At 42.4% G+C, this 12,205-nt stretch overlaps 2 protein-coding genes across 3 annotated transcripts in view; one reads left to right on the top strand and one right to left on the bottom strand.

Moving 5' to 3' along the window:
- The window catches only part of LOC105702954 (dnaJ homolog subfamily B member 6), a 31,878-nt gene extending 22,211 nt beyond the window's left edge, over positions 1 to 9,667 (top strand). Inside the window, exons 2-8 of one of the 2 annotated variants that reach the window (XM_012430940.1) lie at positions 76 to 239; positions 913 to 1,022; positions 1,865 to 1,975; positions 4,350 to 4,526; positions 4,718 to 4,967; positions 5,346 to 5,435; positions 5,853 to 9,667. In XM_012430940.1, the coding sequence (XP_012286363.1) occupies positions 175 to 239; positions 913 to 1,022; positions 1,865 to 1,975; positions 4,350 to 4,526; positions 4,718 to 4,967; positions 5,346 to 5,435; positions 5,853 to 6,003 (954 nt within the window). In that variant the 5' untranslated portion in view covers positions 76 to 174 and the 3' untranslated portion in view covers positions 6,004 to 9,667. The remainder of the gene's footprint in view (positions 1 to 75; positions 240 to 912; positions 1,023 to 1,864; positions 1,976 to 4,349; positions 4,527 to 4,717; positions 4,968 to 5,345; positions 5,436 to 5,852) is intronic. The other variant, XM_012430941.1, reaches the window with a different exon arrangement.
- A 105-nt stretch (positions 9,668 to 9,772) lies between these two features.
- LOC105702955 (acyl-CoA-binding protein homolog) lies at positions 9,773 to 11,863 on the bottom strand. The gene is made up of 4 exons (XM_012430942.1): positions 11,730 to 11,863; positions 11,582 to 11,639; positions 10,362 to 10,476; positions 9,773 to 10,240 (listed from the first exon to the last, which is right to left on the bottom strand). The coding sequence occupies exons 2-4, from the start codon at positions 11,594 to 11,596 to the stop codon at positions 10,098 to 10,100; spliced, it is 273 nt and encodes a 90-aa protein (XP_012286365.1). The 5' UTR covers positions 11,597 to 11,639; positions 11,730 to 11,863; the 3' UTR covers positions 9,773 to 10,097.
- Positions 11,864 to 12,205: the final 342 nt, after the last annotated feature.

Below are 12,205 nucleotides of genomic sequence, written 5' to 3' on the forward strand. Positions count from 1 at the left end.
TCACCCGACAGCGAGAGGAGCTCCCTGATTGGTCGAGTAATCGCGCTCTGATCCTCTCTTTGTGTTCCGTTGCAGGTGGTTGCCTGTGGTCGCCTGCGTGGTCGCTTTCCTGGTCGCGGCTGACTAGGAGTCGGCAGAAGTCCTGAGGGAGAGCCCCCGCTACACCGGGAAACGATGGTCGACTATTACTCGGTCCTCGACATCTCGAGGACCGCCTCCAGCGCGGAAATTAAGAAGGCGTAAGTATTATCCGTGATCCCTCGATTTGCACTTATCTCGCCTTTCGGACGATGAGACGATTCGAGGTTAGGTTGGCTCGAGGCCGTGTCGGTTCTCGACCCGGTTTCACGCACGGAAGAGCCGAAAGAAAGCGCCGGAGAGTCGCGGAACTCGCCCGTCGACTCGCGGAAAGTGAGGTTAGGTCCCGAGGGCTCTGACCTGGTTCACGGTCGCTGCACCGAGAATCACGCTAGAGGGCTCGTTTAAAGGGCTTCTGAGGAGTTAAGGATGATCTTATGCGTCACAGACAGGACTGTCAATGATTTTGGGGTGTGAATATAGACGTAAGAAGTACCGTAAGATATACCCGAGATCTGGTCGTTAATATTCTTACGAAGATAGTGGAAAGTAAGAAGAACGAACAGAGAGGCTACCCTTGTTTTTTCTCTCACTTGCTTGTAGGCTGTTGCCATATTGTACTGCACAGCGGTTTTATATATAAAGAGGGAGTTATAGGAGAACAGCTCCTTCCTTTTCACACTTTTAGTTCCGTTGTCTGTAGTTAGATCAGCGTGCAGGGTTCATAAATCCTACGTACATGGGGGGAATATCTAATGCGCTCCAATATGCTTAATGACATGTAACAGGTGGGAAGAGTGATTTTGGATATATATTAATGAATATGCATTCCAGGTACAGGAAGTTAGCACTCAGATGGCATCCGGATAAGAACCCTGATAACCCAGACGAAGCAAACAAGAGGTTCAAGGAGATCTCCGAGGCTTATGAAGTTCTCATCGATGGTGAGGCTCGGTTAATGTAGCTTTCTAAGCTTGAAAGCATCTTCGATTCAAGGACAATGCCTGGAGATATTTTTAATAGGGTTGTCATGATGCTAGGAGTCCTGATAATTAATCGATTCTAATGACCTCTGATAATAGCGTGTAAAGGGTTATCCAAAAGTAGGTGTCGTTTTAAGTTTGTAAAATGGTGCAACTAATTTTGAAAAAGTTCCGATATCTTTATTTCGACCCAAAATGCAAACTTGGAGGTTAAGTGTGAAGTGCATGGAAGTTTCCTTTGCACATTCATAGTGAATTTTTACAAATTCTGTGTGTTATAAGAGTACGTACCATTTCGTTTACATAAACCTTTCAACTTTCAGCTGTGACCTGTCGAACACGTTCAAATTTTAACCTTACAGAAGTGACACAAAATTTATAATGCCACCCGCTTTTGGGAAACCCTTTAGAGTCAATAAATTTTGGAAACGATAACGATGCATAAAACCAGTCTATGGCAACTCTGCTTTGACACAAATCGATGGACGTAACGGGTACTTTAGACTAGCCATGTGATCAGCGTTAAAGAAACAGTGCCTGTTTACGTTTAAGTTTTAACATAGCCATGACAGGAGAAGATTCGTCTCTCTTGCTCGCATTGCAATTGATTGTCGCAGACCGTATCGTAAATCGCAAGCTGAGGCTTTCGCATTGGATGAGGTTTTTCTGTGGCTTTGAGGGAGCGGTCCTTTGAGGTTAGGACTAAGGACATGCACGGTCCCTGGTACGGACGGTGCAGCCGCAATGAGAGAACGATCATCTGTTTGTTTCCGGATTGTCGTGTGACGTAACTTGGTGTCCAGACGCGAAGAGAAGAACCTACGACCAGCGTTTGTATCAGAAGGCGTCCTCGAGGCCAGGCCGTGGATTCACATCACGGAGTTACTTTGACTCTCCCTTTCAGCGATTTTTCGGTACCAGAAGAGAGATTTATGAGTGACACACCGGTTTTCTTCCGCAACCATTCGCAAGAGTTCCCTCGCCCATATATATTTATCGTTCCCTACCAGCGAAGCTTTGCGTCGTCGAACGGTGCTCCAAACGCGAAAAGTCTCTCTCCGCTGTTTTCTTTCCCTCGAGTCGACACTGGTCCTCACCCTTTGCTCTGTCGACAAGCATGGTGCCCTCTCGGAGAGTCCTTTTTTCCGTTCAAGTTTTCCTCCGAAACACTAGTGCGTGCCTCCATTTAGTCCCTATGTTACCCCCCTGTGGTGTTTCGCTCTCGCAACGCAGTGCATCGTCGTGTCAAGTGAAAGGGAAGAAACGTGAAGGAAAGTGAATTGTGGTGTTTAACCTCCTCTGACATCGTAACATTGGATCGTAACATCGTTCTTGAAAAGAGTGCCGCAGTGTTGAAACACTTTTTCCTTTGAACCGGGAGTCTTTTTTACTGGCGCTTACTTCGTACCTGCTTCTTTTTGCATCTGCTTCTCTTTCTTACTAATACTATCGATTGGTTATCCCATCGGAGTAGCCTTTCCTCTTAATCGACTCACCCCCCAGCCGTTCCATTCTAACCAGAGAGACGTGGGTCGATTTAAATATTCTTTTGCGAACAAATTTATATAAGAAACGTGATTTGTTTTTAGTCTCATAATCTATGTAATCTTATCATAACATATATAACATTAGGCTCATTGCAACAGATGAAACTGTGATTTTAAATAATATAATGGAAAAACTCAGAACACGTTCATCGAGCATGGGCTTTTGATTCTTTGTTATTCAGAGCTCGTTAATAGTTCCTTACTGGATCGTATCATTTGAAACATAAATATTCTTTCTACACGGCGAAGCCAAAAATCAGTTGCTTCAGAACATAACGATAGGTATAACATTGAATATCTAGAAATTCTAGTATATCCCCACTGTAAAAAGAAAATCAAACACTTCTTATTACATATAACGTCTTTACATAAATATTCTATGTAAGTGCACCGACTTGTCGCTATTTTTTTTTCCCTTTAAGAATTATGAAACTGTGTCTCAATATCACACTGCCTAAAGTTATTTATTTTCAGCAGTAAAATCATTAGATCAAAAGTGACTGCGTTTAATTTTTACAAATTCTGTCCATAATATATAGCGAACTCTTTTATTGATAATTAAATCAGTTGTCAGTTTTGTTGTCATCAAAGGTTGAAGTACGCCATATTTGTTCAAGTTCCATGTTAGATATCTGATATTTCGTATTACTGTGGTATAAATGTGCATGATAGAAGGTGAAATGTATTTTTTGTGCATAAGAATATTTAAATTGATCCATTGTGCGGAGGAGAGGACGTATCCTTAATCTGTACCGGGACTGACACTTCGAGACAGGGTGGTTGATTTGTTTCATCGTGAGGTGTTCTCCCTTCAGGTGGATGTTGAATGCGTATCAGGTTACTAAAAACTACGGTCAGTATTCATATCTCACTTTTAGGGATAAAGGACGTCTTTTACCTGCAGTCATTAAGGCGATACGAAAGTAGCATCTGAGGGGTCAGTCGTTTGAGATTTTTCTCCCAACCACTGGGTGTACCGAATTGTTTGAAATCTCACCACGGGAATATGGAAACTAAGGAAGATCCTGACTGGCGTGAGATTTAATTTTTGTATTGAAAAATAAAAAATGCTTATAAACAAATTTTTATATATCAACATTTATGGATGGTCAGGACCTTTTTTAGGGGCCTCCATATTCACGTGATAAAATGTCAAACAATTCGGTAAATTTTGTTCGGAGGAAAGCTTCATAATCGAGACCCTTGAGACGCCACTTTCATGCCACCTTAAGGTGATACTAAAAAATCATTCTATATATTCAAACGTCAAAAAATTTATAAAACTATTCTCCCAAATACGTGCACTGAATAATTTGAAATTTTAACACGTGATCATGAAGGTCCATAATTCTTGACCGTAAGTTTTAAAATTCGCGAAATCTCATTTATTGAGAGAAAAAAAAAACATTTATTTTGTTCGTGTGCGGAATATGCCAACATTTTTTTCTTTCTTTTGCGAAAAGTGAAGTTTCGTGAGTTTTGAGACCATTAGAATCTCTATAATCACATGGTGAAGTCTCAAATTTATTCAGTGCACCCATTTTGGAGGTAAATTTTATAAATAATTTAATTTTACACGGACGCGCACACACGCATATTTGTAACACCTTAAATGGATAAACGACGTTTTTTAATGCACAAAGAGTGATATGAGTATTAGACTAGGTTCCCGTGCTTGCTTTTTATACTCTAGTTTTTACGTATGGTGTTTCATCCCTTTCCTTTCGTTTTGTTATTGCAGAGAGAAAACGAAGAGTCTACGATCAGTATGGAAAGGACGGTCTTCAGATGCCAGGTGGCAAACGTCGCCACGAGGATGACTTCGATTCCCGCTTTGCTGAATCCTTCATCTTCAGGGACCCCGAAGACGTGTTTCGAGACTTCTTCGGTGGATCTGCCTTCGAAGATCTCTATGACTGTAGGCATTTATTTATACCGTTTAAAATGTTTCGATATTTCGATAATGAAAATGCATATCAAAACCAGAAACAGCGGCACGCGAAAGGAAAAGGGAACAGTCGATTCAATTTCTCAGCGTCTTTCGTATCACGTCAACTGTGTACCGTCGGGCATATTAGGGTACATTTTCATTCTTTTTTCTGCTTACAGTATTTCCTGGCACCTTCAGGGGCATGAACAGGCACAGTCACCCATTGAACAACAGCCTGAGCACTCCTTTCGGTCCTATGGGCTTCGGCTTTGGTTCACACCTAGAGAACCTCTTTGGCGGTGGACTGGGGAACGTAGACTCCTTTAGTAGTTATAGCAGCAGCCAGGGCGGTCCTAGTAGCGGGTCCACCGTAAAGAGAACCAGCACCTCGACCAGATTCATTAATGGGAAGAAGATCACGACGAAGAAGTAAGTCTCAAATGATTACGGTTAAGGTGGAGTGAAATCCCCTCAAATCAGTCAAATGGAATAAGACACCTTTTTTTTAACCTTTTAAGGTGAAGTGAAACCTCAAATTAGTCAAATGGAATAAGACACCCTTTTTTTAACCTTTTAAGGGGAAACGAAACCCCCTCAAATCAGTTGAATGGAATAAGACACTTTTTTTTAAAGGGTATTCGATAGCTCCTTATACTTGTTCACAGTTTTTAGCTTTTCAAAATCAAGGCAATGGAAAGATTCGGAGTTTTATAAAGGTCATTAACTTGTAGACGGAGTTATCGATGTTCCACGGTACTCAATAGATGGTGACTCGATATGAAGGATTCCTCTTTCTTCTGCTTTCAGGGTCTACGAGAACGGCAAGGAGACCGTCATGTCCTTCGAGAACGACGTCCTTAAATCGAAGACGGTGAATGGCGTGCCGCAGTCCATAAAGTACAGTTAAATTCGTCACACTTTATGTCACTTTCGCTTGACTCGATTCACTCTCCGCGCACACATACATACATATATACACACACACACACACACGTGCGCGCAATTCCACCGATAGAAAGCCCTCTTTGGTTGATTCTCTCAGTGCTCGAAGATGCCGCATGTATTCGTATAGTAGAGAAAAACATCTCTCGACAGGCCTCTGTCAAGTGTAGCTAGGGACGTTCTAACCTCTAACGTAACCTAACTTTGCGCTGCGCTGCTGGTCGACGCAGGTCCCTTTATTTCCAGGCTCGGGGGAGACTTCGAGCTCGTATTTACGAGGAGGGAGATGTCAGAGAAGACTCCGACGAGAGTTTTAACGTGGGGCCGGGGTTTCTAACCTCTCTGGAAAAAACGTGTTCTCTGTTTCGGCAGGTACGATGAAGTGTCAACAAGTCGCCAGGCGAGCGAGAAGCCGACCGAGACCGGCCAGAACGCGAAATCGATGCACCACGAGCACCATAGCAGGCTAAAGAGCCACCACCATCCGCACCTCAGCTCGAAAGATAAGAGCAAGCGGAAGTAAGCCAGGGAGAGAGAGAGAGAGAGCTGACCCACCACAGGAGGGACCGATGGCTGTTCACGTTGTCGCGCCTCCTCTGTTGTCGCTAAATTGACCCTTGTTAAGAGTGTCGAAGCCCAGAGCTCGATTGGGGCCTCTGTCTCACCCCTGGGGAGGCTGACGACGGATGGTAAGTGTCGGACCGAATTCACAGGAAACCTGGCTCTTTTTTTTCGTTTGCTGCCCCTTGGGTTATGTCTCTTCGTCTGGTCAAGCAGCAGCCGAGGGACAGGCTGGATGTGTATTTTGAATGGTTTCGTGCATAGAATTCACTTTGGACGGATTATTGACGAGCTTTTGAATTTGATAAGTTATGGCAGTGACAGGTTAGGAATCTTTTAAACGTGACAATTGAGTTTGAGTTCCTTAGATTCATTCTAAAGCGTTTTGTAAGCTTTCACTGGACTAAGGGTGATGATTTAGTAATTGATTTGGTCTTTTTAAGAGTTTCTCGATCTATGATTGTCCTGTCGGTCGATGCGTGAAGCAAATTCTATGCAAAACTGTCCAAAGTGGATGCCCTTGTCTGGATGATAGACAGCTATCGGGAGGATCTTCGAGTCCAATCACCAAATTAGAAGCACACTCCAACATATCTCAGACTGCTGATTAAGAGAGGATCAAATAAAGTCGATTGCCAAATAGTAACGTCATATTTATCACGTTTATACTTCAAGACCAGCGATGCACCGTTTAGGTCTTCGCACCAGCGAAAGACGAGAGCTCTCTCTCTCTCTCTCTCTCACTCACTCTCTTTTATCGATAAGTGTTGACAGTTCGGCGTAACCCACCTCATCAACGTGTTGCCCCGATGTCTGTTCTTAGATTTCTGAGAAGCAACTTTGCAGAGCTAGATAGATATTCTTTTGACATAGTTCTATGAAAAGGCTTGTTTTAAAGCGAATTTTGTGTGAAAATATGTCAAATCGATGCCCGGGTCTGTTTAAATATGGTCTTGCTTAATAAGGTTAGAAGGAAGAATGTCCTCGGAGCGACTTTGTTAGGTTAAGGTTTCTTTGAACATAAGGAAAAAACCTTCCAAGTCCAACTTTATTTTAAAGTGAGCTTCAGATTATCGATGAGATGTTCTTTAGACGCACCCTAATGGACATTGTCAAAAAACACAAAAAAGATCATTCGTATATCCTTATTATCTTATTTAAAACATTTTTTCATAGCTTCGAATGCAACGTCCGTCATTTAATTATATTCTGCATTTAATTATAAACTAGGTGATAAACGTGCTGTGATTTGACACTTATTTAGCGGGACAAGATCGGGTATTAAATACTTATTTCAATGAAATCCTCATAGATCAATTAATGTGATACAACGTTCGAAAATTAGGAAGACGAATCCTACCTTACTTTGACTCAAAGTTTATTTATTCAGCAGAAAATTTTCGCCAAGTAAATCCATATCTAGTAATTGTTATTTCCTCTAGATCAATTTTATTAACGAGGTTCACCTTGAAGTAAACTTGGACTTTTCGATGAAACCACTGCATCTCCATTAAACGACATCTGGAAGGGGTCTGACCGATCGTTCAGGTAATTTTTTCCCCGAACAGTGCGAAGCTCACTTATTTTGGTTTGCTTGAATAAAAGAAAAGGCTGCTTCCCCAGCTTAAAATAATGATTACTAAAAATTTGCTTACAATGGACGAGAGGTCAGGGCCGGGTCCAGGAAATTGGAACGTCTCTTCGAAGGAGGATTTATCGATGCATCGAGTCGATGAGTTCTGGCCTTGGCGAGACTAGGGAGAGAGAACGAGAGTTGAGAGAGTGCGAGAAACTTAGAGGAAACGAGAGATACACAGGAAATCGAGAAGGGGAATCAGGAGAGCGGCTTTTAGTTTTAAGTGTATAATTTTAACGAGCTAAGGACCGACTTCCCGAGAGGTTAGGGTCGCGCATTCGTTACGGCCGCGACATAACCTCGAAAAGGGGGTGCGAAAAGACCCCGTTTTAAGGACGAGTTTTGCGCGAGGGCTGTCACGAGCGACTCGGTGAGCGAGTTTATATTATATTAACGTCGATTTAGCGGTAATTAGACGCGCTGTCGGCCTGATGAACTGATTACGCGAGCGGGCCCCGTAGTAGCGCTCTCGAGTCGCCGTACTCTCCTTGAAGGTTAGGAAACCTGACGATCCGTTTTGGAATTATTCCCTGGAATGTCGAATTAACAAGGTTTGCAATTTGTTTCTTAGTGTTGAGTTTTCTTGGCGGAAAGTTGTTGTCTATTGGTTGGCAGATACGTGCTTGAAGTGAAGGAAGGATGCTTCACAGTTTCTCCCCCGTCGGAGTGACTGACAGTCACTGTTCCTCGATAGGTATTTTTTGGATGTGGAGCGACTAGTAAGCGAATTTTACTTATGCTCAATTAGAGTAAGTCGATTCTAGAGTGCGTTACATGAGACCGCAGGTGTAGACCTTCGATAGGAATCGTTTGTTCGGGATTTTGTGGATTCTTTTACCGATCACTGTGTAGTGGAGAATGATTGCAGCAGAGGAAATGCTTTGATAGGACGTATCTGAGAGCTGGAAGTGTTACATTGACAGGGTGAATCAATTAAGATGTTTTTCCATTTATGTAACCAGAGGCCTTGCTTCGACAGAGAAAGAAACGAATGACCTGCAGTTTGACATTCGATATTATAAATACAAACCTTGGTAATATCGAGTTTTGAATCTTATTAATTAATTTTAGGGTGACAAGTCGAAATGATCCTTGGATCCCAATTTAAAGAACTCGATAACAACTTCATTAAATTTATTGTCGATCGGTGATTGCGGTATCCTGTCGATGCAATCGTGATAAATAGTGTCACGTATTATATATTATGAAAACAAACCTTGAAACTGTCAGGGTACTGAATTGTATAAATCAACTTATAATTTAAAGAGTTTAGTAGCGACTCACTATATTCATTCTTGATCGGTGACTGCGGTGTCCTGTCGATGCAACCAATGCAATGTTTTGGGATCTTCGATTGAACATAAACAATTGCAAACCTGTTATCTCTGTGTCGAATCACTTGTAGAATAATTTCTAAAGGGCCGCCAGGTGTGATGCGAGGAGATCCACTTCGCTGAAGGGAACTATTCGTCGAGTTTTATCTGCGAAGAGTGAATGATGCCGTCGAGGATGTCCTGTAGGGTCCTTCTTGTTCCGGACGATGGTTATCGGAATAACTGTCACTGTCCTTGCAAGATTGTTAACTGCCCAAGGTGGCGGCTACGTGGAGTAACGAGGAATAACGAGAATAATGAGAATAACGAGATAACGTGATCACGGGAATTACATTAAATTATTCGCTGTATTCGCTATACTTGGTGTGATTGGTCCACGAAGGAGGTAGTTCAACGGTGAGGGCTTTTTCCGTTTAGTAGAGAGAGCGAGCCGTTAGGAGAGAGAAAGTGCACCCCCGGAGATATATCTTTCACCCCGTCGCGGTATATTATACGAGTATATATCCTCTAGCGCGATATTCACGTCCCCAGGACCTTCAACTGTAGCGCATTGTACGTCTCACTTAAGTAATTCACCACGTATGTGTATATAATGAATAAGTCGAAGGATGTTAAGCTTAAACAAATGAACAAATACATTATTAATATTCACTAAACCAGATTGCGAGGTGTTAAGTTCCCAGGAGCGTTCTCGTCAGGGTGGAGGCGCAGCGGACCGTGGAGATTTTGAGGTTATCCGGGTTGACGTCTGCTACACGACCTTTTTTAAGCACTTTTTATTAGTTTTTAACTTTTATTATCCAAATTTAAACAAGTAAGAAAACAAAATGTTGTCGAGTCACTCCTCTTAGACTGATATTTGGTTTGACAATGTGCGTGGCAAAGCGTATCGGCTCCAGGTGTATATCCAGTATAGCACACTAGGATTTAAAAGCTTGTTGGGTTTTTCTTTTGGCGTAGCCTAGGACATACAGCGACATAGTACATTATTCACTCTTGTGCCGGAGAGTTTTCCCTTCCCCTAGGTCTCGGCAGATGTTACAAGATGATCGAAATGTTTCGAGGCAATCGAGGTCTTTGGGGAGGTTACTTCTTCCCGATGGAAGCAACAAGACTGGTGACCTTGTCTATATACTCCTTTTTAGCATCGTCTTGGCTCTTTCCTTTCTTTCCATTCCAGGCATCCCACTTGGCTTTCCCCTTGAAGTCTAGTAAGCCAGAAGGCCTCTCTGAAATCGCAGCGATGACCAGTGTTAATTATTTAATTTACTCCTTGTTGTCAAATGTCCAATGGATAATTGTACTGTTTACTGTTACAAAATGTTAGTTCTATTAATTTAACTTTATAACCTGTATTGCAGTCCCCAACGGTGGCCTGTTTGAACAGGGCATAGAGCTCGAGAAGGTCAGCATCGTTAGGCTGCGATGCCAGTGCTTTAACCTCCTCGGCAGCTTCGTTGAATCTCTGCAAGTTGGATCATTTATGTTTTAATAACGTACAGAAGCATTTCATTTTGTACCCTTTATTGTCGTAGAGCTTATGGAAATGAAGTTGACGTAAGAGTGAGGGTTTTCGAAAGAGATTCAACGGAGACGTCTTCTGTTACAAAACTTCTTCGGAAGTCATTGCTAATATGCATAGGGCCAGTTGCATCAATACATGAGGTAAAATTCTTAATCAAGGATTACTTAACGCATGATTAGAGTCATTCTCCCGATTTCGGTTGGTTATCTAACAGCAAACTCTAATCTTTGGGGAGCCTAACTCTTATCGGTACATGTTCTATTGTGAAACATGCAACTCATGCTTATCCTCGGTTACAATGAGTTGCATGTTCCACGGTGGAACATGCAACTCATGTAACTTCTACCACGTTTTAACGGCGGATTAATTTCTACTAATCGTCGTTTAAATTAACCAGCGAAATTAGACCGTTTATCTTCAGTTAATCGATTTTCAACCTACAAACTGCACAAACGAGGAAAACATTATATTGAGTATGTATTAACATCTTATGACGAAACGGTTCATCTGTTCAGACGTTTTTAATTTCATTTACCATTTCTTAATGATCGGAATACGGCTTGAAAATATTTTATATTCATTCTTAACCCAAGAACTTGAGGCTAGCATCTGCCAAATAACTTTTTGCATGAAGCTAGGGGGATTTGTTGTCTCGACAAAAACGCATCTTTTTTGCTTTCTAGTTGATCAGAATATCAGCCAATCACGCGAATGCCTTTACCGACAATTCGACTTACTTAGAACAGTGTATACGATTAGTTAATCGCGCTCTAAATAAATCTGGCGGAACATTTATGTTTCTAACCCATGATTTACTTGGACATTAACTATAAACTACGGTTAAGTAATATGAATGATTTAACCGAGGTTGGTGGAACCGGGCATTAATATATGCTCGCATAGCAATGGCATTCATCATTTCTGAGAGCTCTATTTGTTCTTGTAAGTTCTTTTTATACAATAATTCCACCGACTACTCTCCTCTGTCCTCATTGGATGGTTTAAATTAACCGCGCAAGATCGGACCAATCAGAGGCCTTCTTACCTCGTCGAGCGACATTCCTCGGGTGAAAGTTCACCGACTTGTTCACAGATGGCCGCACCTGCCGGCAAATTGCACATTCAGGATGATGGAGAAAAGTCAATTATCTTTTTATTTAAATTCTGTCGTCGTAGATTAATTGGTTAATTACCGGGCGATGCGACTCGACGGGGCGCGGAAAACTGTCGTGCAGTTGGAAGACTCGGAGAAGAGCTACGGAACTTACCTCCGTGGCTTTATCGCTACTACTGACGAGCCGAAATCGCCGGCCTATGAAGTACAAGCAGCGAGAGAGGGGATATCGCTGATACAGGGGCAGAGCCAATGGGCGCGCTCCAACGGAAACGTGTCCGGGCTGTTCCCTTGAACCCGGGGAGATTACGTGGCCTCGGGAGTGCTCCGTTTTTATCGTTACATCTACATCGAGCGATAAGTTTTCGGAAAGTTTGGGCGGCTCAATTTGTTCAGCGAAGTCAGTTTAATTATCTACGGAAGTAGAGTTGGACAGGAACAATCGGAGCTTCGGAAATTCCCGCCAAGAGGAGCCAATGACTGCGCTCCGCTCAAACGGTCTTTTCCTCGAATTCCGAGAAATTCCGAGACCTCGTGATTGCTCTACTTTTATTG

This window comes from Orussus abietinus, unplaced genomic scaffold, assembly GCF_000612105.2.
Source record: "Orussus abietinus isolate OABI.00-Male unplaced genomic scaffold, Oabi_2.0 scaffold518, whole genome shotgun sequence".
Lineage (NCBI taxonomy): Eukaryota > Metazoa > Arthropoda > Insecta > Hymenoptera > Orussidae > Orussus > Orussus abietinus.